General features: G+C 42.0%; 1 protein-coding gene across 6 annotated transcripts in view; it reads right to left on the reverse strand.

Annotated features, from left to right (window-relative positions):
* SORCS1 (sortilin related VPS10 domain containing receptor 1) overlaps positions 1-24,059 on the reverse strand; it is a 590,109-nt gene that overhangs the window by 18,885 nt on the left and 547,165 nt on the right. For all 6 annotated transcript variants that reach the window (XM_024346619.3, XM_009459224.5, XM_003951748.5 and 3 more), the window contains exons 22-24: positions 19,063-19,175; positions 14,303-14,434; positions 4,532-4,631 (exon numbers count right to left, since the gene is read on the reverse strand). In XM_024346619.3, coding sequence (XP_024202387.3) covers positions 4,532-4,631; positions 14,303-14,434; positions 19,063-19,175 — 345 coding nt within the window. The remainder of the gene's footprint in view (positions 1-4,531; positions 4,632-14,302; positions 14,435-19,062; positions 19,176-24,059) is intronic.

The raw sequence follows: 24,059 nt of genomic DNA on the forward strand, positions 1-24,059 counted from the left end.
TCTCCTTCTCTTCCTAGCCACCCAAATATTAATGTGTTAATTTCAACCTAATAAAAGCAATTGTGGTGGCTCATGCCTGTAATCCCAGCACTTTGGGAGGCTGAGGCAGATCACTTGAGCTCAGGAGTTCGAGACCAGCCTGGGCAACATGGTGAAACCCTGTCTCTACCAAAAACACAAAGAAACTTAGCCGGGCATGGTGGCATGAATCTGGTCCCAGCTACTTGGGAGGCTGAGGGCTTGAGCCCAGGGGGCAGAGGTTGCAGTGATCCGAGATCATGCCACTTCACTCCAGCTTGGGTGACTGGGCGAGACCCCATCTCAAAAAAAAAAAAAAAGAAACAAAACCGTGGCAAGTGTGTCTCAGCCCACCGATACCCTACCAAAGTGCCAGGTTTTCCATGAGTGAAGGGGGAATTCCCTCCACTATTTTTTGTATATGTAGGGCCTACCACCCTATTCAAATATTTTTTTTCTTTTTTTCTTTTAATCAGGTAGCTAAAGGTAACGTAGGAGCAATCACCAACAGGAAACAGATCCCTCCCATATTTTACTTCCTTATCACAATTGCTGTTCCCGTTGACACATGTTTGTCTTTTGCATACGAAAATCGAGCCCTGAGTGACTGTGCTCCTGTGGACACCGCCAGCTCTAATGTGTTATGACCAGCATAGCCAAACTCAATATAGCAAAAGTTTCCAAGACTCAGTTATTCCATTAGCCCATGACATTATCTTTGTTTACTTATCAAACTGGAGCTAATTATCCACATATAAATCTATATCTACTCCAGTTGCTGAACTAGCCATGACAGAAAACTTAATAATGCCAGTTGATCAGGCTTGGAATTATATAGCCGAAAGACCCTACTATCAAAACTAACAGGAAAGATTTCTACAATGGTTGGAAGTCAAAGAATTTTCTCACTCTCTCCAGATTGGTCCAGGCTAAGATTGGGCCTTTATTTGGAAATGCATATTTTTTTCTTTGGTGACTTTGTGTTACACATACCTATACTGCAAGGGGTTCTTCTTTAAATCTCAGTGTGCATATCTGGGTCCCCAAAATATACCTCCCTTTTGCCAGCCCTTCTTCCCAGGAGTCTTAGTCCTGCTTCCGAAACTCCTAGTTATAGAAAAAACTACAAACATGAATTGGAAACATTTTTCAGTTCTTCCCAACTTTGCATTATTTTTTGTCATCTGGAGTTTTTACCAGTGGGATTAACATATCATGGTTATCAGGAATTGACTTCCCTTCCCACATGGAGCTATAAATCCAAGGACCTTTGGATGCCTTTGCTGTATTCAGTTTCTCTGGCCAAGCCAGCTGGCCAAACCAGTCTCAGCTAATTACCCACTTTTTGATCTCAATATTTCAGCTTGGTCCCAGCTCTAAACTATTTGTCATTGAAGAAAGTTTCCTTAAGTAACATTTAAAATAAGGTTTCCTTTTTCTTACATACCACTTCTCCCTAAAGTTAAATACGGTAACATATCAATCTTTTAAAATTTTTTAAATTCACATATAACAATTATACATATTCATGGGGTACATAGTGATGCTGTGATACATAAGCATAGTGATCAGATCTGGGTAATTAACATATCCACCATTTCAATCATTTATCGTTTCTTTGTGGTGGGAACATTCACTATCTTCCAAAATGATCTGAACCATCATTAGAGCATAATGCAATAATCAGTTAAATAAAAACCAGACACAGATGGAGGAGAAGTATGGAAGAAAGAAAAAGAGTGAAATGTGAGTGGCCTCCAGAACTGAAGAATGGGAGAAACAGGGTTAGTTCCAGGTCTAGCTTGACCTCCAGTGCTCTCCTGTTCAACAGAGCAAGGTCTCCGGACTAAAAAAGGCACTGTGTTCTGATACACCAAACCTAAAGATAGTGTTCATTCAAAGGCTGCTTATGCTGTAAAAGCAAATTTTGCATCATGAAGGATAGACAAGTTGGCCACATCCCTTCAAACCCAGACTTCAGTATGGAATATCAGGCTTAGTTGTTTTTAATTTCTAAACTCAAAGGGAACAAGTAGTGGCTGATGAAGTTCAGTCTGCTACCTAAACAGGCTCCATGGTCTGATTAGATCAAATAAATCAGCAAATCTTTTTAAAACGATATTCAGTGGTTACTTTCTACTCAGTTGACATTTGTCAGTGGCTTGGCTATTAGGATGACTACAACTCTTGTTTCTGGAATTTGATCATTCTCCCATACAACTAGTCATGTGTGACTCTGCCATGTGCTACCCCCATTCACCAAACACCAAAGCTCAACATTTTGGGTAGGAAAAGGCCAGTCAGGACCATCAAATGCCCTGAGATAAGTTGGCAGCCTTTTCTTCAGAGAATTTTCACCAGCATACGACTCAGAAAGTGGCTTTTACCAGCAATAGCAGTTTATGAGGGCAGAGACTCTGTCCCCTATGTTGACAACATTGCTTGGCCCAGCGTAGGCAGGCACTCGGTAAATATCTGTTCAATGGATGTGTTAGGGTGAAAAGATGCAGAATAGGAGATGTGCCCTGCTCAATCCTCCTTGCTCCTTACACTCATCTTTTTCAAGGAATGCTCTGAATCAGTCACACTTCTGTTCAAAGGTCTTGATGGCTTCCCAGACCTTTGATGGCTTACTCACTAAAGTAAGTACAAACGGCACACCCTGGCATGTTTCCACCCTCCACACCTCCATACTCCATGCTGAGGAACAGTGACTTTAAATAGTGGGATTGAAAAAACAACAAGAACAATAAAATATTCTATGAAATCCAATAAAGAAAAAAGATAAAATCCAAGAAAGTAAGAAGTCAGTGGTCAGCCCGCTTGGCCTTCCGCTAGACCTAGCAGAGCCTCGTGAAATCTCCAGGAAACCAGAGAATGGTGCTTGTAATAGCTACTTTTTGTCCTCATTTATTCAGCATCCCCAAAGCCCTTTAGGCTTTACTTCCTTGGTGCTTTGGTGCTTAGAATGACCTCTTGCATTTAATCCTATCCATACTTTAAGGTTCTTCCTCGAAACCACCTACTCCATGAAACAATCCTGTATCATTTTGACAGGATATAACTCATCTCTGCTTTAAATTTCCTATACAGCTTTAGTTGCTAATAATAATAACAGTAAAAATAAATATTAAAGCTATGTTTCAGACACTATCCTAAGTGCATTACCTGAATTAATCTTCACACAATCCCACTGGCAGAGATGCTATTACCATCTCTGAGACACACAGAAGTTAAATGTCTTTCCCAGGATTACATAGTGAGTAACAAAGCCAAGATTGAAACCACTTGGAAAAAAAAATCCAAGTGCTTAAATATGTTACGTAGTCTCTCTCTCTATAAGCATTTATGCAGTTTGCTCACTGACTACTCTCCACTGCCAATTCTTCCCATCCCACAGTACCACTGCCATTGCTACACTGAACTTCCCCACACCACAACCAGGTTATAAGTTTTGTGAAGACGAAGACCACTTTGCACTGGTGTTTGTACTCCATGGAGCACCAGCATGGTACTCTGCAAAAATAAGTACTCAATAAATATTGTTAATTTATTATTAATATATCACAACAATATCTGTTTCTAAGTGCTTGTGTTATCATTGAAAACTATTCTAAGCTACTTGTGTTATCATCTATTCTAAGTTACTTGTATTATTATTGAAAACTCTCCATAAGCTTAGAAGGAGGATCCCCCATCCTCACCACCACCTTTTCAGTTGAAGAGATGGAAGCTCAATGACATTAAGTAAATTGTAAGATGATGACCAATTCCAGGTTCAGTTCCTGGGTGTGGCCCTGTACCACTCCTAAGTTCCTGCTATCTCTACTGTGCTACATTATCCTGAAACTTAAAGAAAGCAAATTCTTTGTAATATGAATATGTTGAAAATAAGACTTTGCAGAAAGACCCCCACAAATGTATTTGTTAATGTTATTTTCAAGATTTCTGATGAGATAAATAAAGCATGCTTCCATGTGAGATGTATATAAGCGGTTCGCTGACAGTTTTTGCCAGAGACTAAGCATAAAATATTACCTTCTCACTGGGTCACCCAGGTTGGAGTGCGGTGGCGTGATCTCGGCTCACTGTAACCTCTGCCTCCCGGGTTCAAGCGATTCTCCTGCCTCAGCCTCTCAAGTAGCTGGGACTACAGGCATGCACCACCCTGCCTGGCTAATTTTTGTATGTTTAGTACAGATGGGGTTTCACCACGTTTGGTCAGACTGATCTCAAACACCTGACCTCAAGTGATCCACCCACCCCAGTCTCCCAAAGTGGTGGGATCACAGGCGTGAGCCACTGAACCCAGCTGAAAATGTCACCTTTTTCTGTTGTTTAACGGTTCTCCATTAAGGCAGAAACACCAAGCAAGGGAAACTCCAAGATCCGATGACTGATTTGATTTCTGATTAGCATTGTTACCATCTAGCCTTTTTATGAGGAAGGAAGCACAGACTAGGATTCCCTTTGCCAGAGCCACCAGCCAGAACCCAGGGACATGGACACTGACCCGCTGTTAAGTGAGCAGCATGGACGAGGACTCGGACTCCTGGCTTCAGCTCGAAGTGTACTGAGTTTTGGTTGAGCGTGTGGATCAGCAATTCTGATATCTGAAAAAAGAAGCATAGTTAGTGCCACCAAAAGTGTCATACTGATTATAAACCAATAAGCTTAGAAATACTTACTATTTTCACCAAGGCATCACAATATTATACCCGTGAGTTACATAAATAAGGTTTATATGATTTTGATTTAATTCCAGAATATGCAGATACAATTATTTTTAAGCATGACCTGTCTTTACGTGCTAATTGCAACAAAATAGAATAAACTATTAGTGATGAAAATAATTATACTCTTTAAAAATTATTCTGTATGATCTTAGAAAACTTACCCCCAGTCTTTTGAGAGAACATTTGTTATGCATGAGGACTTAAAAGAAGTATATACAATTTACACATTCCGATAAGATTCATATATATTCATTTTACTTCCATTCTATTTCCCAAACCATGTGATTTTCACAAAACACTTTATGAATATTTATTGTATGGTAAATATAGTTCTGCTAAAATATACAATTGAAACAAAGTACAGTCATAACGTAAGTAACAAATTGGCTAACCTTTATTTCATGCTTATAAATATTATCTATCTAAACTGTTCCTCAGGCTGACACACGGATACTGGGCAGACCCATGGAATTCTGGACTATGAAATATTTAACCGCAAGCACGGGGCAAATAACTTCATTTGGGTAGAAATAGTGTAAGGTAAGGTTTTATGGATGAAGTAAAATGGTTCGTCTGTTTAGAGTAGAAAACCTAGCTCCATTTGCTGTGTCCTTTATAATGTTGAGGAATTTCTGAAAAGTTACGGGGATAACAACACTCCTATTATATTATTATTATTATTATTATTTGAGATGGAGTCTTGCTCTCTCGCCAGGCTGGAGTGCAGTGGCACAATCTTGGCTCACCGCAACCTCCGCCTCCCGGGTTCAAGCGATTCTCCTGCCTCAGCCTCCTGAGTAGTTGGGACTACAGGCCTAAGACAACACACCCAGCTATTTTTTGTATTTTTAGTAGAGATGGGATTTCACCATGTTGGCCAGGATGGTCTTGATCTCTTGACCTTGTGATCAGCCCGCCTCAGCCTCCCGAAGTGCAAGGATTACAGGCATGAGCCACTGCGCCCGGCCCACTCTTATTATTTTTATCTGGTCTGCTAGCCTTATTTTTAATATTCTAATAATCAATTAATATTTTACTTAACATGTTATTTAAGTCTAATTAGATGCTTTCTGACCATCATTCTGCTAATTAAATTCTTAATTTTTTTTCCTTTTCTATTTGTTGAGTTTTATTTCCTCCAGTGAGTTGCCAAAATAACACCTTTAATCCCTTTATTTGTTAAGCAGGGCCTGATGGCTTAGTTTGGAAACAGACAGTCACCTGCAGAAGCCCCTGATTGGTGATAGAACTGAACTGCCCCACAGATAAACTTCTCTCCTGAACAACAGGAACAGAGGATGACCATTACTGCCCAGTCGTTGAGCATCTGGGATCCAGTGCAAGCCCAGCCTTTCAAATGCTGTCATTTAGCAAACAATGCAGAAAAACAAGATTGTCATAAAACTATGCTGAAAACAAAAACAACTTTATTCTGTGTATTAGGCTACTTCCTTTCTTGGGTGCTGGGAATCATCCAGAATGATCCAGGTTTACAAAAGTGGATTTCTGGCCGGGCACGGTGGCTCACTTTGGGAGGCTGAGGTGGGTGGATCACTTCAGTTCAGGAGTTCGAGACCAGCATGGGCAACATGGTGAAACCCCATCTCTACTAAAACTACAAAAAATTAGCCAGGCATGGTGGTGCACACCTGTACTCCCAGTTACTCGGGAGGCTGAGGCCAGAAAAATCACTTGAACCCAGGAGGCAGACGTTGCAGTGAGCCAAGATCATGCCACTGCACTCCAGCCTGGGAGACAGAGTAAAACTCTAACTCAAAAAAAAAAAAAAAAAAAAAAAAAAAAGAGGAGGAGGAGGAGGAGAAGGAGGGGGAGGGGGAGGGGAAGGAGAAGGAGAAGGAGAAGGAGAAGTGGAGAAGCGGATTTCTAACACAGATTGCATACAATGGTTTTCCTCTGTGTTCTTATCTTTTAATTGGCAGAGTCTTTATAGGAATCAGACAGTGGAGTTTTTAGAGGTCTATCACAAAGGTTTTAGCTATGAAATACACACACATACATGCACACACACAGATACAGAATTGCAGAAAAAATATTTTTTATTCAAATATGAAGGACTTGTCAAAAGTAATGAGGGAATTAGCCTGTTTTGCCAAATTTATCACATGGACTAAAGGGAACTATATGTATTTGTGGGAGAAAGACTCTCCACTTTCAACCAGGTGAAGCCATATTTCTTTCTTTCTTTTTTTTTTTTTTTTTTTGAGACGGAGTTGGAGTCTTGCTCTTGTCGCCCAGGCTGGAGTGCAATGGCGCGATCTCGGCTCACTGCAACCTCCGCCTCCCTGATTCCAGTGATTCTCCTGCCTCAGCCTCCTGAGTAGCTGGGATTACAGGCGCCTGCCACCACATCCGGCTATTTTGTTGTTTGTTTGTTTGTTTTGTATCTTTAGCAGAGACAGTGTTTCACCATGTTGGCCAGGCTGGTCTCGAACTCCTGACCACAAGTGATCCGCCCGCCTCCGCCTCCCAAAGTGCTGGAATTACAGGTGTGAGCCACTGTGCCTGGCCGCAATATTTGTTTCTTATCACTGAGAATGTTTTCTCTTCAAGTGAGATATACCAATAGCTAAACCAGAAAATGGAGTTTATCAAAATAACATATTTTTAATTTATAATCTCCAGGAGAGACCCTTGTGAAAATAATTAACTACTTAGTTTTGTTTTGGTTTGTAACATTGTTTCATTGGCTCTATCTGTGTCACTTACAAAATTTTAAGAAGGAAATTTAAAAATTATCTGGTAACAGAAAGTATGTTTCATATATTTAACTTGCATCAAAGGACATTCAACAATGAACACATGCTTTGTGAGAAAAAATTTGCATAAGAAAACAAAACTAAATAAAATTTACATTGCATATAAGAATAATCTCAATTAGAACCATGTGCTTTTCTACTGAAATGAGTATGAAACTGTTGACAGATTTTGACAATATTTTAGATGTTTTCCACACCACTTGTAGAAGTGTTTATCCTGTATTTTTTCAAAAGATTACAAGTTGTTACATATATTCTAAAGGACATTATATATGCTGTGAACACTATTTTGGTAAAGTTGCTTGTTTCTTACTATCTTTTCTAGCAGAACACATCTTAGGTGTCAGTGCTGGCATCTTCATGGAAAGGAACATGGAGCTTAAAGGAAATATCAAAGTTTATTCAGTTAATATTTGAAGAGTTGAGACTAGACTTTAGCTTTGTTTGACTCCTAATCCTAGGGTATCTCCATTAAAAATATTTTCCTTGAACAAGCTGACAAAGAGAGAGACAGCAGAAGAGAGTTGGAGAGACGTCTGGCAGGATAGGTTTATAAGATGAGAAAATACAGCACTTATATTAATTATGCTGCCTTCTCTCATTCATCTGTGAAGCACCCGAAGTTAAAACATCAGCCCCAATGCCCAGTGACCAATATGGGCTACAGGAGTGGGGATTTCCTAACACCATCCTCAGAGGGGCCACTTTCTGTTCACCAGTTGCATAATTGGGTAATGTTTGGGAGAGTCTTCGGCTATAGAAAGGAGTAGAATAAACTGCATTCTACTGGAAAGTATGGCAACAGCCTAAATGAGAAGAAAAACACTTGCCTGATAGAGACTCAAGTGAAACACTGTGTGATTTCTAGGAGGGAGACTGAACCTGCTAAAGCAAATTGAATTTATTTCTTTTTCTTTTTCTGTCTGGTGAAAAGCGTGTTGTCTTAACAAATTTCATTTATCCTGTATACAGTCATCCCTCTTCTGCTGCTTTCCAGCACAGTCCATTTTCTATTCCACATCAGCTAAACAATCACGACCATAGAAACAACACATTATTCTTGGTATCTGCCTATTTGGTGGAATATGCCTATTATTCAAGTGCAACCTACATTTCATTTAAAGTCCCACTTAAAAGGACAGTGGAGGCTCAATTCGAATTTTAGGAAAGCTATCATCAAAAGGATGTCTTGGGAGGGACCTGCGACAGGGAAAACACCAATGTCCCTCATTGTCTTCTTCACACAAGAGGAAGATTGAATGCAGCACTCAGAATCAACTAGATATGGCTGTGGGCAGGGCCTTCAATCAAGAAAGGTCAATTTTTTGCTCACATGTCGTATCCATGGCAGCTATGCAGTGGTGTTGGGCTCGCTGTGGTCACACAGGGACACTGGCTGGTGGAGTGGCCATCACAAGCATTTCCATTCACTACATACAGCACAAGAGGGAAAAGGAGCTAGCAAAATTCTACAATGTGCATTTAAATACTTTAGCTTGGAAGTGGCACGTATCACTTCTGCTCCCACAGTCCTGAGGCTCTGCCCCAGCAGAAGAGACTCATGGTACAGTCCTATCATGTACCCTGAAAGCAGTGGGCTGGAAATATTTAGTCACACAGTGATGGTTACCACACAAAGAACACATTCAACATCTAAACAATTTCTAATGAAATCAAGAGGGGGAAACACTGTCAGATGATCAGAAGGAAACTGGCAATTCTTGAAACATGAAAAAATAAAAGTTTTAAGGACAGTAGAGTGGTTTATAAATTCATAGAACACATAACCCAAATAAGTGGTACAAGGTAAAAATGCAGATGCCAATGGGCTTAGACAAATGTATTAATGGCAAAGCTACACTGGGCTAAAATACTAATATTTATTCTGAAGGTGGTAGGATGAATGCAAATCTTACTGAACTTAATAGCATTCTAATGCCATGTTTAAAGAGGGTGTTGCCTGGGATGACCTGGGAGCTGGCTCAGTTGGTCAATCTTGATTTTGCCACACTATTAAAGTCTCTTCAAGTAGCAGTTGAGGAATATTGCTTTTGTGTTAGAGGAAGATCTTTCCCAATTCATACGTTTTTTTGCATTGAATGACAGGGAAGCAATGGGGCCAAATACTAAATTCTAATTAACAGTAGCTCAATTTCATTCCTTCATAACACACACACACACACACACACACACACACACACAAATTTAGCCTGATTAAAGTGCCTAAGGGGTCTCCTGGATAATGGTTCATGAAGACACAAATCCGTCATAAATATGTGTTTCCTTTGGATTTCCCATCACCCACTTTAAGCTTCTCTCTACCTCCTCCTGACACATTGGCTCTGGTCCACCTCTTACCTCCTCCACTTTTGGTTATAGTTCTCCTACTTCAGTGACCTTCCTTGTAAACTCCAGAGTATTTTTGTAATTTGACTCCCCAAGTTAAAAAGATCTGGACTGATAAGCAAAATGTGTGGATATACAGAAAATAGAGATTATTAATTCCATTTCATAATAAATTTCTATTTTCTTAAAACTGTCACCCTGCTCCCTATTGAGATCTGCCTTTCCTGTCTTCCTTAGGTTTCAGGCTCTGCATCTGCCAACCGTGTAGAGTAATAAAAACAGCCAAGGAAGAAATATATATATTTTTGTGGTTGACATTTTTTTCACATCTTTTTTGTTCTTTTTAGATGTTCTAATGTCCTTTAAGGATCCTGAAAGACAACACACCTAGGCTCCTTATCTCCCCAGCACAGCATCACAAACAATCACGATAGAGCATGGCGGTCTTTCCTCCCTACAGGAGAGACAGAAACAAATTTATTCACCCCTGAGGACTCCGAGGGGAGCAAGGAAGTGGGATGCTTGAGGGGCAGGGCTTGCTCCACATCTAAGCAGCTGGCCTCAGGACAGCAGCACGCGCTCCCCTTGATGAGGCCAGCTCAGGGCACAAGAGCCTTTTCTCACTCACCAGAGATCCTAAATAAAGGCTGGTGGAACCCTCCCAGACAGAGGTCACTCGATTAACCCAGCCCGCCTCATCCTGATAACAGGGTCAAGTACTTCTCACTGTGAAGAATTTTCCATTTATTTCACAGACAAGATAGCTTGATCCAAGCCAGCATCTCTGCTCCCCAGGAAGGCTCTCAGAGGAAGCTAAGGAAGGAGGACTGAGAGTCCTTTGCTGGGGCCCTGCCCTCCCATTCTTTAGGGCACCTCTGTCTAGCATCCCAGTTCTTTCACTGCAGGGGGATCTGTACTGCACCTTTACAAGAAAGGGGGCCAAGGCGTGAAATGAGGGGATAAGGACAGCCCTTCTCAAGTTTCCGCTGAGATTTAGAGTACAGCCTTCAAAGGAGGGGGTTCATTTCTGTTCTTTGGGTTTGCTTTGCATTTGTCTTAAATTTCTGTATAATTTATGATACCAGAAGTCAGTTGCGTTTGCCTCCCAGCATTCCCTCTCCCTTCCCCACATTGTTCTTTGAGGAATCCATGTCCTTGTCTAGTCTTGGTCCATTTGGTTCAGGGAGGGTATAAAACGTCTCAGTTGTCACTGACAGCACATTATCCCCAAGACTGCAGGGACTAGCTAAGAGATGACCACTTTAAACAGGTCAGACAAGTGAAAACTGTGAACCTGCAACTCTCGCTGGTGCAATCAGGTGAGAGGTACCGTCTTTGGATTGGGTTGATAAACTGGCTAAATAGAAGTTGGGGGTGCCTGTGGCCATTCTTGCTTTCCTATGTGTTGGCTTCATTCTCAGGCCAACTTCCCATATGGTAGCCAGGAAAACAGACGGAGAGAGAGGAAGAGAGGGAAGTAATTTGGTGATACTTTTGAGTGGTTCTGAATTCATCTACACCTCAACTGTACCTCTGGACTTCTCAATTAAATTAATTCAAAAACTCCCTTTTTTTTTACCCATAAAGTTAAGTGATTAAGTCAGAGCAGAGAATGCAAGGACCCCTCCTGGATTGAAAACTATGGGTCTCCAGGAGACTCCCCTGTCTCACAGGGTCTAGACATGCACCTTGGTTTAATAAGTTGATTTCAGGTGCATTTTTCCATCAGGGTAATAATGTTCTCCACAACTAAGACACTAATTTCTGATGTGCTCTGTTTGGCATTTGTAAAGTCACTGTGTCTACTTTGCTTTGAGTCCTGGAATAGGCTGATACACTGGCAATTTCCTTAAACAAATTTACAGTCTCTAGCTTGGTACCTTACTTTCTTTTCATGCTATAAATCTGCATAACTCGCATGAGCTCATGCCATTCAGATACATTCCTTCCTTATTGTCCTTGTTTTTCTCCATTTTGAGTAACTGCATTCATTAATGTTTTTTCCCTTATTCCCACCATCCTCTCTTCCAATACATGCCCTTGACTATACCAGTCTATTTAATAGGCCTAAACTCATTTTTTTCATTTTCCACATCTCTTCTTACCATATAATGAACATGAATGTAACCACTATCTCTATATCTCCAGTGAACATTTTACTCAAGGCCAAGTACTTTGCTATATCATTTCTTTAATCCTCCCAGACACCCCATGAGATAAGTGTGACTTTGGCTCAATTATTCAACTTTTCTTGTCCTCACTTTCCTCATCTGTAAAATGGACATAATAAATATCAGAGGTGAAACTAGAAACTGGTTGATATTTACATAAACCTGTGTTCTAACAAAATAGACAGACTCTTCTACATGTGTGCCAATTCTAAGTCACACAGCCTTCAAGCAAGCTAGTTAGTTTCAGATCTCTGATGACATGGTTCACCAATGACTGATACAGTCTGCCTTGAGGGCCACACTCAGCTCTCTGAGAATGCCTTTGCAGGAAACACCCAGAAGAGACAGAGAATGAAGGGAAACAAGAAGTCTAGAGAAAGCAGACAGTCAAAGCAAGACACATCCATACATAAGTATAAGATGTTTCACAGAACGGACCCCTCTTCTTTCCAAATTTCCCCTCAAATAATGATGTAGAAAATACAACACTTTTAGAAAAAAACATGGAAAGTGTGAGAAATAAAAGTGCACAGATGATGTGGTAACTAGGAAAAAAAGGTGACTCTAAATCTGTACCCTCTTCCATACTTGAAAAGATTAAAATCTGGATTTCATGAAAAACCAGTAAGATTTAGAGGAGGTACAACTGCAAATGTTCCTATCTAAAGGCTTTGGATAGGGATCTGCTTTCCCCCTAGGTCCTTGACAATGTTGTGATAAGAAATAATCTATTCTTTCTCCCACCAAAATGCAGTGCAGATAATGATTTGTAGAGTATGATGGGAAGCTGAGGTGGGGAGTGAGGTTAGATGCAAATCTGAGGAGTTACCTGCTGCCCACCCTTCACCTCCACTTCACTAGGAAATGGGGTTCAACAGGGCTTTCCATGAGAGCTCTGCTCTTCATTACTTGCACACAGAGAAAATTATACAGGTGAGCCTTCTACCAAGTGAAAAAGTGGCAGCTGAAAAGAGGGTGTGTGCTAGGAGGTGGGCCATGCCATAATTTGGGGTTGTTTTTAATAAGACTATTATAGAAGTTTCTCAAGTCATCCTGGAAGACTAATGATCATGGGGCTAGATTATGGGTTTAGTAAACAGAAAATCTCCAAGTACTGGAAGGGAAACAGCCAATATTTACTTAGTGGCCAAGAGGAATCTTATTTTTAATCTATTTACCTGGAAGAACTGATAAATCAAAATCATTTCATTTCTAAAAGTGCAACTAGGCCAAGACTGATAATTTTAACTGAATGGACAAAGAAGGATAACAACAACATAATTATCCCCACTACAGAGACGGGAGAGTCTTTTAAAGTTAAAAGGAGGAAAGGGAAGAAAAAAGAAGACTGAAGGGGAAAAGAGAAAGAGAATCACACAAATACACAGATACACACACACACACACACACACTCAAATGCTCCAGAGGGTAGTGGAGATGAGGAGGAGGTGAACCCCACAGGACAGTAGAGTTGCTCTGGAGCTAATGTTACTCATTAGAAACACAAATTAGATCATCAAAGGATTAGTCATTTGTATAAAAGTTGAACCTGTTAAAAAAGATACGCATGTCATGTCATTTGCTTCTCACGGCATTCTTGTGACAAGTATGATATTGTTCAGCGACTTGCTTTTTTTTCCACTTGATATCACGGACAATTTTTTGTGTCGGTATACATAGATTAATCTAATTCATTGTAAACTCCACAGAGTATTCCACACTGTAAATAATTTAGCTGTTCCCTGCTGATATGGTTTGGCTGTGCTCCCACCCAAATTTCATTTTGAACTGCAGTTCCCATAATCCCCACTTGTCATGGGAAGGACCCAGTGGGAGGTAACTGAATCATGGGGGCAGTTACCTCCATGTTGTTCCCACGATAGTGAGTTCTCACAGGATCTGATGGTTTTATATGGGGCTTTCCCTGCTTCACTCTACACTTCTCCTTGCTGCCACCATGTGAAGAAGGACAGGTTTGCTTCCCCTTCCGCCATGATTGTAAGTTTCCTGAGGCCTCCCTACCATGCTGAACTGTAAGTCAATTAAAACCCCTTTATAAATTACCCAGTCTTGGGTATGTCTTTATTAGCAGTGTGAAAACAGACTAATACACCTAACATGAATGCTCTTGCATGTGCTTTTGGTGAAGCTGTAGTTAGGATCACCAGTTTATGGGTCAGAAATGGAGGCTTAGAAAGTTGAAGACTCCACAAACAGTTGAAGCTGAAAACATCTCCTTTTCCAGGGGACTCACCTGCTCCAGGTCATCAGTTGACCTTTTGTTTTCTCCAGCTGGATCCTGATAGGGTAGGACAAAGAGTTCAGCAGTGGTGGGTAAGCCAGGGAGCACCGCCACCAGGATGTGCTGGCCTGGAACCCCTGTGGCCTGAGGGAGAGACACAGGGGCTCACATTAGTGCTGCAGAGAAGAAAGCTGAGAAGGGACCAAGTATTTGGTAGGGGGATCAGGGGTAGGCAGAAGACACCACAAGGGGCCTGAAAGCAGAGGCCTGGGCATATCAGGCAGGGAGTATGTGAGAGACAGCACTGGGCTATAGGTCCAGGCTCCGGAGTCAGGCTGTCTGTGATTTAATCCCAGCTTCAACACCATGAGACCTTAAGCTCATTGCTTGTGTTCTCTATGCCTACATTCCTTTAAATAGAAGACAGGACAGTTGCAGTACTTGCCTTGTTCATGGCTGATTTTGAGGATTAAATGAGTTACACATGAAGCATTTACAGTAGGGCCTGGGGATTCAAATGTTAGCTCTTTTTCCTAGAGAGCATCTCCAAGGTGGGGACCATGCCAGTGAGAAGACCTTCACTTTATCATCTGCCCCTCATGCCTTAGCCCTTTCTAACCTAGCTTCCTCCTTCGTCATCCCACTGGAGTTACTCTTCAAATAGACCCATCACATCCTAACCACCTAACCTAAGAGGACATGCCCATATCACAACCCTCAGGAGGCCCTTGTTGACTTTCCTGTAGCATCAGACCTGATGACCAGCCCTGTTCCCTGAAGCACCCTGAGCCCTCCACTTGGCCACACTGACTCTTCTGTTAAAATTACAGATATCACTCAAGGACTTCTTGTTTATCCTAGCTCACTGTTCTCTCTCTTGAGCTTATACCCCAGGGTTTCCCCTGAATCCTCTCTCTAGATGCTTCTAGAATCAGTAGCTATAATCCCAGCTTCTCTCTCCAGCAGTCCAATTCTGATCATGTTCCCTTGTCCAAAATGCTTGCAAGAATTCCCATTGCTAACAGGATTAAGGACATATTCAAGGCCTTCTGCAATATGGTCCCACGCTTCCTTTCCAAACTAATTACCCACAACTCTTACGCTTTTGCCAAATGGGATGATGTACAATTTCTCAATATTTCAGCTTTTTCCTGCAAATGTTCCTGTGCATGTTATCTCCACCAGAATGTCTTTTCTCTGCCTTTGCTATTTACCCTTCATGAGTCATCTTAAAGCTTATTTATTTCATTATTTCCCAATTAGGTGATTATTCGTTTTTGAACTCCACTGTGCTGCATTTTTTTTTTGAAGTAGCAAGAAATTCCAGGTATTAGGTCCTCACCTAATGTTATAAGTTACTTAGCACAATCCCAGGTACTTCCTGGGTGCATTGTGCTAAGTAACATATTATTTGATGTGACCTCCAACAACGTTACTATTATAAGTAACTTATAATATTATTTTAGGCAACCTCCAACAACAACCCTTTGAAGCAAATATGATTACACCTCACTCTGCAGTGAGGACATATCATATGCTGGGGTCCTCAGGAAGCTGACTCTGAGTTTAGTATGCAGGATGTTTATTAAGAAGTGCTCTTGGGAACAACACCTATGGGAGCAAAGGGAAGGAAACAAACATGGACAAGGGAAAACTTGAGCTGCCATGTAGGCCCATGACAACTTCAAGAGACCCCGAGGGGAGACACAATGGCCCTTCAGAGTTGTCTTAAATTGGGCTGAGATGGCCAGGACTTTACATAACTGCACCAGCCTGTCATCAGACATGAGCCACCCTAAGAAGTGACATGACTTGGAACCCGGCTGGTGAAGACTCTGCCCATAGCCCTCCCAGAAAAGACAATAAGTGTCTCCCTGAACAGAGATCTGGGTGGTGCATCTCAATTTCCACTCCAGGAAAGATGGTGGCTGTAGGAAGATTAGACAGTGGCTCAAGGCCATCTAGGAAGTGACTGCTGAGGCTTTTGAAGCCTGGTCTGACTGTGAAGCCTGTGTTGGGACCCAGTGCTCTGCACCTCCCTTCTCCAGACACTGACAAACAACAGCTCCTATTATAGCAAACCCCATACTGTTTTATGCCCTTACTAGACTGTGAACTCAGAGATTGTGCCTGAATAATCTTCATTGTACACAAAAATGTTTATAATGACATTCAATTAAAGATTTCATTGTGAAATGTCAATAGCAAAAGCCATTTTGAGGAAGAAAAGGCAAACAATTTAATACTAAATTTTGTTTCATAATGAATAGGAAGAAAACTGCAAATAAGCTGACTCTCAGTTGTACCTCTCATAGGGTTTATTAGTGTACACTTGCCAGTGTGGTCCCTTGGGACTTAAAAAAGTGGCCAAGTGCAATTACTGATCTCAAAGTCAGTGCAAATTGCTAGGAACCAAGCTCTGCATCAACTGCTTCTTGGGATTGGGTGACTAGGGAGCCTTGAAAACTAGAAGGTATTAATACCACCACCACCACTGCTATAACCCTGCCCTGAGGGATAATGAGTCAATCTGTTTATTCTGCATATTCCTGATTATGCTACACAGCAGGCTAGAAATCCTGATGAGCAGTAATTTCTAGCCTGATGGACAGCTCGTAGAAAGGTGGAGGTACAGGGCATCTGATCTCTAAGTAATAAGTGTGAAGAGAAATCAGCCTGGAAGGCTGGACATTGCTGAGCTAGTGCTTGGTTGATACATCACCTGGGGGAGTTGGACAGATAGAGGACCTATGGGGACACAGGTCCCTAGAATGCTGCAGATGAGAAGAGATGGGCAGTGGGTTCGTTAAAGAGCATTAAGTCATCCTTCTTGGACAGCAGAGGACAAAAACCAGTTGTTACCCTAGAGACGGATGGCTCAGAGCAGAAAGGCCTATTCCTTTTAGGGTTGTAGTCTGGTAGTCGTGCCTCCTGGTGGTGATAATGTGTAACCACCAATCATGTCACAGATGCTGAAAGCCATAGAGACAGAGGTGGGTGGCACTGCTCAGAGGCACATGAAGATACCCCTTCTTTACCCCAGTATTCCATCTATCCCTGTTTCTCCTTGGAATAAGGAAGAGGATGGCCCTAGAGTGGAGTGGTTAGGAAACCACAAAAATCAAGATTCAAACCTTGATGGTTTGACTCCAGAATCTGATCTTTAAGTGCATGACCTTGGATGAGTAACCTAATATCTCTGAGTTTCATTTCTTCACCTACAGAATGGGTAGTTCTGAAATCACAGTTTCAACATCATAAGCTTATTTGGGGGATTAAATGTGTTAAAATAATGCAAAGCACTCAAAAAGAGTACCTAGAATATTTTAAGTGCTAACCAAATATTAACAAAGGTAATGAAGACAGGGAAGACCAGCTCCTTGCAAGTGGCTGGATGTAAGATCTGTTTTCTGAGCAGGAGTTATCTGAATGCCTTTATTACATCATCTTTTTGTGTCCTGTGGCACCATGTGTTGGAAGCAGGAAAGAATGTTCAGCAAACCTAAATTGATTTTCATTCTGAGCTAAGAATATGCCCTGGGAGTGGATAACTCACTTCTGATTTTCCGTGTTTGCACAATAAGCTCAAGCAGCCCCATGAGCGGCTATCCCACTCCTCTGCTCACTCATGAAAGTAGAATAAGGGGCCGGCGCGGTGGCTCACGCCTGTAATCCCAACACTTTGGGAGGCTGGGGCAGGTGGATCACTTGAGGTCAGGAGTTCGAGACCAGCCTGGCCAACATGGTGAAACCCGTCTCTACTAAAAATATGAAAAAAATAGCTGGGCGTGGTGGCAAGCACCTGTAATCCCAGCTGCTCGGGAGGCTAAGGTGGGAGAATCGCTTGAACCCGGAAGGCAGATGTAGCAGTGAGATGAGATTGAGCCACTGCACTCCAGCCTGGGTGACAGAGTGAGACTATATCTCATACAAGAAAAAAAAAAAAAAAAAAGTAGAACAAGGAGGGGGAGATGTGCCTAAAAGAAGGTGTCTTCTCTAATTGCCAGTGACATTTGCTCAGGGAAGGATAAAACACAACCACCTTGTTATTCTCTGAGAAACCTTAGGAAGCTTTGTCAAATACACAAAAGCCCAGACATTGGACTCAGGCCCTTAATTTCAATTTTGCAGCTCCATCCTCTATTAGATATGAGAGTTTAGGCAAGTTACTTAACCTCTCTAAACTTCAGTTGCCTCATCTAAAAAGTGTGGATAATAATTCCTTTTTGGGGCTGTAACAGTACAGAAATGTCTTTAAAAAATGAGGAAATAGAAATATGACTAACCATCATATACTGAATGCTCACTGCACTGTTACGCTCACAGTTGCGGAAGTTGGCACCTGGGACCACTCTTACTAATTGTAGTCAGCCGAGGACACTTACATGCTGAGTTCCTTCACTGGCAGGTAGAGTAGCTGGTTTTATAATTCCTAATGGCCTAATTGTGAATTCTGCTACAGAAATGTGGACAAAGGAGTTTAGGATGTACTTGTCCTCCTTCTCTAAGCAGAACAAGAGTCACAGGGGGCAAGGACCCCATGTTTGTCCGTGGTTCCATAGTTGCATCCCCTTTAGGGCCTTTGAGGTCTCTGCATGTGTGGGGCTCAGCTTTGCAGACATCAGGCCAGAACTTCCCATGGGCTCTAGCTTCTTCCTGCTGGGTTTGTTTGTTTGTTTGTTTGTTTTTGTACAAAGCTCCCCTTTCCGTGAAATTCTTCAAGGACAGAGAGAAAAGGTACCCGGGCAAGAGGAGAAACTGTGTGCACTCACTTCCACCAGGGATTTTTTGATGACTCGGCCGATGTCCCTCCTCCACTCAGGGATGTCCGGGTTGTAGTCATCCAGGTTTGGAGAAAAGGACAAGCGAAGAGACCGGAATTCCTCTGGAGATATAACAGTAGATGGATTACTATAAGTCAAATAGTCCTGTCAAGAGGTTTGTTAGACTTTATATTTTATACAAAATGGAGGGTCCTTCCCCTTCACTTACCATAGGGACCTTTTTAGAAGGCAAGCCACTACCCTGTGAATATCTCACCAGCCCCTTCTTTTCTTTTTTTGTCTGTTTTAAGGAGCGGAGAGTTTAATAGGCAAGAAAGAAGGCAGAAGAAAGAAGGAAGAAGCTCCCCTGTATAGAGACAGAGGGAGGGGGCTCCAAAGCTGAGAGAGACCACCCCCCCCAGACTACCCCTGGCCCCCCTTCCCCCCTTCTCCTTTCCCGTGTCTCCCCCTTTCCCCCTTCTCTCCCCCTCCCGCCCCCCCCCCACCCCCCGCAGTGTGACGGATACCAGCCAGTTATATGAGGAGGCAGTGTCTGATTTGCATAGGGCTCAGGGATTGGTTTGACCAGGCATGTCATTCATGATATAGACAGGGAAAACACTGGCCCTCTCACCCTAGCCTTTTAGTATGCAAATGCAGGGTGCCATGTTGTTCTACACACGGAGGGATACGTGGGGGCAGCCATGTTGCCAGTCACATGTGAGGGCAAGGGCAAGAACAGGGCAGGGAATTGCCATGTTTGGTTGGACCCAGTTGCTAATGGCCAGCATTTGCATACCAAAGGTTGCCAGCAGGCTCTAAGAGCCGGTAGCCCCTTATTTTCTAAACCAAACCCCTAACTTTGTTCCATGCCTATCTTTGCAGCCTTTGCCTATTATTCCTAGTTCTAGGTTCTGCACTCCTGGATAGTAAATGATCTGGAGCAACCTGAATGCATGGCAGGTTTATGACCCTGGGCCTCTTTGCACACACTGTTCTTCTGCCTAGAACGCCCCATTCTCCCCACTGTCCATGCACAAAATATTCAAGCTCTAGTTGAAGCACTCCCTGGCTCACTACCCTCCCCCATCATATTTTAATTTTCTTTTTTATGGCACTACTCTGTTTTGTACATACTTTTTATTATTATTATAGGATTATGGAATAATTATTATGATTAGATATTTATAATTATCACTGTAATCATTCTATTGCTATCGTTTGTTTGCATGGAAGTTTCATTTAATGGAATTTTATGTTATTCAGGGATTTTCTTCATTGTCTCTGTAGCACCTGAGTTAGTTTGGTTCTCCAGGAAGCAAGATGGTGATTACACAGGCAAGGATTATATGAGGGGAATTCTCTGTGCGAGAAAGTGGGCAGGAAGCCACAGGAGTCATGGAGAACCATCGACCACCGCGCATGCATATAGGACAGTCAAAGAGAGGAAGAAAGAGTGGGTGACTACTCTGCAGTCTGAGGAAGGTTCAGTAAGCCCGTTCAGGAGTCTTGGAGCCAAAGTCGCTGGCAGAGGAGTCCCTTGCGTTCCAGGAATGGTTCAGCCTTAGTATCCCTGCTATACTCTGTCATTGGCAGGGTAAGTCCCTGGAAGGTGGAGCCCTAGCCCTAGCTTGGTGATAAGCTTCAGAGCACAGCACTGGTGGCCTTGGTCAGTTACACTCTGTGGAGTTGGAGGTCTGTGAAGCCCATTCTTGTGGCTTCAACACTCCTTACCCAGCATAGTGTTTGGCACATAATAGACTCAGATCATATGGCTCCCCTAAAACCTGCCAGTGCCTCCACATTGCATTTAGTATAAAATTTAGATTCTTACCACAGCCTTCCTGGCCCTACATAACCTGGTGGGGACTTCCTTTGTCCTGTCCTACCTGGCTTTCCTGCCCTCTCTGTGCTCCAGGACCTGTACTTCCCTGTGCTCCTCAATCCTGCTGGCTCTGTCCATACCAGCTCTCTCCACTTCACTGGACTGTAGCAAACTCCCCTCTCATCATTCAGTCTCAGCCCAAGAGGCCTTTCCAACCACCCAACCTCAGGTAGCCTCCCTTCCACCATCCCATGCACCCTTCATCACTGGACCCTTTGTCTCTTTTTCATACTCAGCGCTATTTAAATTATTTTGTTTTCATTGTTATGTCCTTCAAACTGGAATATAAGCTCAATCAGGATGATGGCTCTGTGTTCCTGGCCCTTGTCTAGCACATGGTAGGTTTTCAGTTACTATCTATGAGTCATTTACAATTAATAAACATTTGTTGAATAAATGTATGCTTAACTTATGGTGTAGCCTTCTCGAAATTTATGCATTTATTTATTTAATAAACATTTTTTATGTTAAGCATGCCCTTTTGTTTCATTAGGATCCAAGCGACATTGGGGATGCCAATTTACATTCAGGAAGCACAAAAGTTCACTTGTACATTTCCTAACAATGCTAAGGAGTTATCAAACACGTTTCAAAGACTCTGACATTATAAGGTATGTTTTCGTGGCAGTTAATATATTCCAAAGAGGTATTGTTCAAAGCTTGACTATTTTATGAGTCACTGGTCACCTATGTGAATATTACCTGATGGGGAACAATGAAATGCACGTTAACTAAATAGTGTGGTAAACAGCAGTGCCAAAGAATCACCCATTAAGTCCTCACTTCTTGCTATGAAGATTTAAGTTTATGTCATTCTCACTTTCTCCGTACCTCTTACCAAACTGCAGAGACTTCATCCACAAGGGAGAATGTTTATCTTAGTAAAAGGACACAAATGAGAAAATGATGCAGCTCCCTCCGTAATTACTTAGCATACTAACCAGCATGGCAGGGAGGCAGAATGGCAGGGAAACGTACTTAAGTTGATTCAAGAAATAGGGGATGCGTGTGGGCGGACTGAAAAGGGTAAACACCAATAATATAATATTTTTTTGCAGCTGTTGAGAGAGATAAAGTCTATACACTTGCGTATTTTTATTTACAAGTAAACTTGTGCCCTGGAGCAAATTAGAAGAAACAATGCAAACTAGATTTTCTTTCTTTTAATTGATTGTGTGGCTTTGAGTAGACAAACCTTCCCCTGTCAATTTCCCAAATGTGATGCTTTTTTCAGTCCCATCATGACAAGTCTTCATGTTCCCGTCAATCTCACTAAATTTCAAACAAGTTTCTGTTTCTTCCTGACTGTAAGCTCCTGGACTTGCTTTTCTTAGAGTATTCTGGAAAACTTACAATTGTAAATTCCTTCTCTGTCCCTTGAGATATAAATCTTCTATAACTCATGAATGTCTTTCTCAAGGACCTGGGAGCCATTCCTTTGAAATGTAATCATCAAGAAAGATAGCACCCCTCCCTATCTCCCAGTGTCTGCGGGAGAGTAGGAGACTGACTTCCCTAAGCAGTGATTAACTCACACAGATGGTCTAATCACACTGGAAACCCACGTGCTTCCTAAAGTTCTCCAGTATTTTCCCACTAGCTAACCCCAGCGTTTACAAATCTTCCTGCCTTTTCTTTCAGCTGGGTTCAATCTTTCCTGTTTAACTTTGCCTGCTGCAACTTTTGTTTAAGGAGTCACACCTGTCATTAAAACTGTCTGATCATGGAACCAGGTGTGGTTACTCATGCCTGTAATCTCAGTACTTTGGGAGGCTGAGGAGGGAGGATCGCTTGAGGCCAGGAGTTTGAGACCAGCCTGGGCAACATAGGGAGACCCCATAACTTTCCGATTATGTATATGAATCTCTGGATACCTCAACTGACCGAAGACAAATTAAGGGTGGCCGATGGTGCAGGAATTTGGTTAGAAGAGGAGGAGAACCTTGCCAAATCTCTTAACGAAGAGACATATGATAACCTATTTTTATAAAGAGTGATTCACCCTTGGGTGATACCTTTAAAGAAATTGTAGAGAGAGGAAGAAGCAAGCATAGCAAGGCATGGGAGGTGCTTACAAACATACCCTCTGGATTCAGAATTCTTAGCTCGTTTATTATACTTGTCTCATGTTTTCTCATCCGTAAAATGCATAATTATAGAATATTTCTCATAAATCTGAGCAGATTTAATAAAGCAGATCAAACCAAATGCTTAGAACAGATGCCAGTGGCTAGCAAAGTCTTCATCAATGTCAATTACTATCACCACCACCATTGTTATTATCATATTTGTCACCAAACAGCAGAATGACTTCAAGCCAGTAATTCCCTATGTCTGGGCCATAATTTCCTATCTATAACATGATGGGCTGGACCAGATAAGGCCAAGATTTAAGGTTATCTTCATGATTCTAATGACATCACCAACAAGCATAACCAAGAGGACATCTGTTGGGCTAATAGGTCAGTGCCCATTAGTGCAACCTGTGACATCCAAGAGGGAGAGAAAGGAAAAAAAATCCAGTGAAAATAAATGAGAATCAGTTAACTAGGATAGTTTCAGTGCATGGGCCCTGAGTCTAGATGGGTTGGGTTGCAAACCCAGCTGCACCACTTGCTAGCTGGGGCAAATTATTCATCACTCTGAAAAAAATGGGGATCATAATATCACCTGCTTTACACTAGGGTTGTTATGAAGAATAAATGCATTCCCAGCACACAGAAAGGAGATGGAGAAGGGAAGAGAGGCAGACTTTGCCGCACTCTATACACAGCCACTGTTTGGCCACCTCGTACCTTGCTAATGGGACATTGGTAGGAAAATCACAGCCCTGGTTTATTTCTTATTATCTGGGCTGATCAAGCCTTTCAGGAGGAAGGGAGAGAGAAGAAATTATAAAATCTAACACCCACCCATGAAAGGAATAGTGTCCTTAAGGCCTTTTGATCCTTAGATGTGTTCAAAGTTGCTTACAAATTATTTTCTGATTTTGAAGGTCAAGTTGGCAAGATGAGCATTAACAGAACCTGACTCCTCACAGGAAAATCCAGCCTCAAATTATCTCATCAAAATCAACTGATAAGGGAACTGGGCAATTGACATTATTTGGACCACGAGCTAG

The sequence above is a fragment of the Pan troglodytes genome, chromosome 8, assembly GCF_028858775.2.
Source record: "Pan troglodytes isolate AG18354 chromosome 8, NHGRI_mPanTro3-v2.0_pri, whole genome shotgun sequence".
NCBI classification, from domain to species: Eukaryota; Metazoa; Chordata; class Mammalia; order Primates; family Hominidae; genus Pan; species Pan troglodytes.